The following is a 2,500-nucleotide window of genomic DNA, read 5'->3' on the forward strand; positions in this document are numbered from 1 at the left end:
TACAAAATACAGTCATCATCATAATTTATCAAAATGGTGCATTCCAGTGCTGTACTATTACCAAGCTCCTTAACAAGGATACAGCAAAGCAATAATCATGATTACAAGATATGATATACAAAGGTAATGCTGACATGATATGCTGTAAACATTACTATAAAGACTGAGCAGCCCGGTCTGTGTGCAGAGCCACGAGGCTTTATTCCCTCCTGCCTGTAGATGGTGTCAGATTTATGCTTTCATAAATGTAATGCTCTGTGTGATATTCACTTGATTAGATCCTGTAGACCGGCACATTATGAGTCTCTCAGATTTACAGTTAACTAAATGACTCTGTTGTAACATTCACTCCACTGGCTCCTGTGGAGCGCAAATTGCATTGTGGGTGAAAGTTCAGTAACGTGGAGTGGAGCTGCAGGCTGTGTTTTGGTAGAAAACCATATGACTCATATCTGTGTTTGTCAAACTTAGTCATGACCCCCACCTCAAACAGGTTATAATACTGCCCTCTACACTCTCCCGAAGAGGGGTAACCTGAGTTCAGGGGGTCCTGGTGGAATAAGCATGGGCGCTAATGCAACGATAATGATCTGAATCCTCACCGTACCCACAGTATGGGGGTCTCAGCCACGGCACGAACCTGCCTATATAACCCTGGGGACGCCTCGGCCATAGCACTGTATGATAATCTGTTTACGGTAGTAATCTTCACGTTGCTGACCGCGGTCCTGACGTACAAACGCTTCACCCGCTTTATCCGCTAGGGGGAGTTTGATGAAATTGCGCTTAGTCGCTGTGTTGCTGAGGAAGAGAATGCAAAGGGAGCCAGTCTTTGCATCGCCTGTCAGCGATGGGCGGTCTTTGATTACACCGCTCAAAGAGACAGAGATTAAGGTGATGCGCGGTGCGGTTTAACATATGCGGAAGTTGACCTGCATTCGATTCATTTTTTAAGTAGCAGCCTTCGAAAGATTTTCCCGTCACCCGGACAACATTGGAAAGGACTCTGCAAGGGTTGACACGGATAACCAGGGCTCTTTGTCCGCATCAGCCTGAATTACTGCGAGCGAGGGACGGAAAACAATGCAACTGTTTATGTGTCACCACTCAGCCGGAAAACGTCGTATGACTGTGTAACATCTTTAGAATATTTCATTTCCTGTTCTGAGGCTCAGAGGTAGAAACATTTCGTCCCGAGTTCTTTGTTAAATTTGACATAACTGGGGAATTTTCAGACTGCGCTCTAAAGGACGTACCGAAATGCAAATAACTATTTCAGTGCCTCTTAACGTGTCGATTCTGTAAAATTAACCACTCCAAGGAAATACGAAAACGGTCACTCGCGATGGATGAGAGGTATGTTTATTCCGCTGCTTTGTTTTCTGAGTTGACAGAAGCATGACGATGAAATGGGAAGCAAACCGGCGCCGTTGTTAATTTAATCCATCTCGGAACGACCTATTGTAACTCACTGGCACCGAGGAGTTAACTGCAAAATCCACCTGCCGTGTCTTATTTGTCGTTTAATTTTATCCGTAGAGCCCATGTGGTGTAGGCCTGCATATCTGCACACCGTATTCCTGCGGCACACGGCTCCGTTCCTCCGGAGTTTGGAGGTCCAGGACAGTGACGAATTGCGGTATCATACGAACAACAGGCCCTCCACTTACAGGCTACATTACGGTAGATGCTATTTTCACTTCTCGTTTATCTCAGTGAACTCTGCAGATACTTCTCCATGTTCAGTTCCGACAGACTAACTGTCCCAGAATATGTCAGCCGCCTCCAGACCCGGAGGACCGGCTCCGACCCACGAGCCGTCTCGCCGGGTATTAGCGCTGACGTCCAAGCGGCTTTGGAGACTCCTTTACCGGCTCTCCGTTCCGCCATTAAAACCTTGAAATCTGCGAAAGACACTTCCGATCTCGGTGAGACGCGGCGGCCCATCGCGGAGATCTTCCAGCTGGTGGAGGAGGCCTGGGTCCTGCCCGCTGTGGGACGACAGGTTGCCGAGGAAATCTGCAACAGAATCCGGCTGGATGGAGGGCTGGAGCTGCTGCTGCAGCTGCTGCAGTCCCCGGCTGTGGAGATCACGTACGAGTCCGCCAAGCTGCTGGAGCAGATCCTGGTGTCAGACAACAGGTTGGCCCTTCCTTGAGTGAGCTGTGAGAATTTGCCGCGTCCAAAATATAATATGCATTTAAACCGTATATTTCCGTGCTTGGACAATTTCAATGAACGCATCCCCTTCCCCCTCCCTCCTCCTCCTCACTATTTCTCTCTGTCTATTGCTATCACCTCCTCTCTCTCTCCCTCGTTCCTCTCTCTCTCTCCCCGTTCCTCTCTCCCGCGGCCCCCTCTCTGCTGGCGCAGGGACTACGTGGCGCGCATGGGCCTGGGCGTGATCCTGAACCTGACGCGGTCGCAGGAGGACGCCCAGCTGGCGCGCAGCGTGTCGGGGATCCTGGAGCACATGTTCAAGCACACGGAGGAGACGTCG

At 49.8% G+C, this 2,500-nt stretch overlaps 1 protein-coding gene across 1 annotated transcript in view; it reads left to right on the forward strand.

Moving 5' to 3' along the window:
• The first annotated feature begins 875 nt into the window (after positions 1-875).
• sarm1 (sterile alpha and TIR motif containing 1) overlaps positions 876-2,500 on the forward strand; it is an 11,186-nt gene continuing 9,561 nt past the window's right edge. Inside the window, 2 exon segments of the mRNA XM_061216579.1 lie at positions 876-2,142; positions 2,374-2,498. Coding sequence (XP_061072563.1) covers positions 1,688-2,142; positions 2,374-2,498 — 580 coding nt within the window. The 5' untranslated portion in view covers positions 876-1,687.

Source organism: Conger conger, chromosome 13, assembly GCF_963514075.1.
Source record: "Conger conger chromosome 13, fConCon1.1, whole genome shotgun sequence".
Lineage (NCBI taxonomy): Eukaryota > Metazoa > Chordata > Actinopteri > Anguilliformes > Congridae > Conger > Conger conger.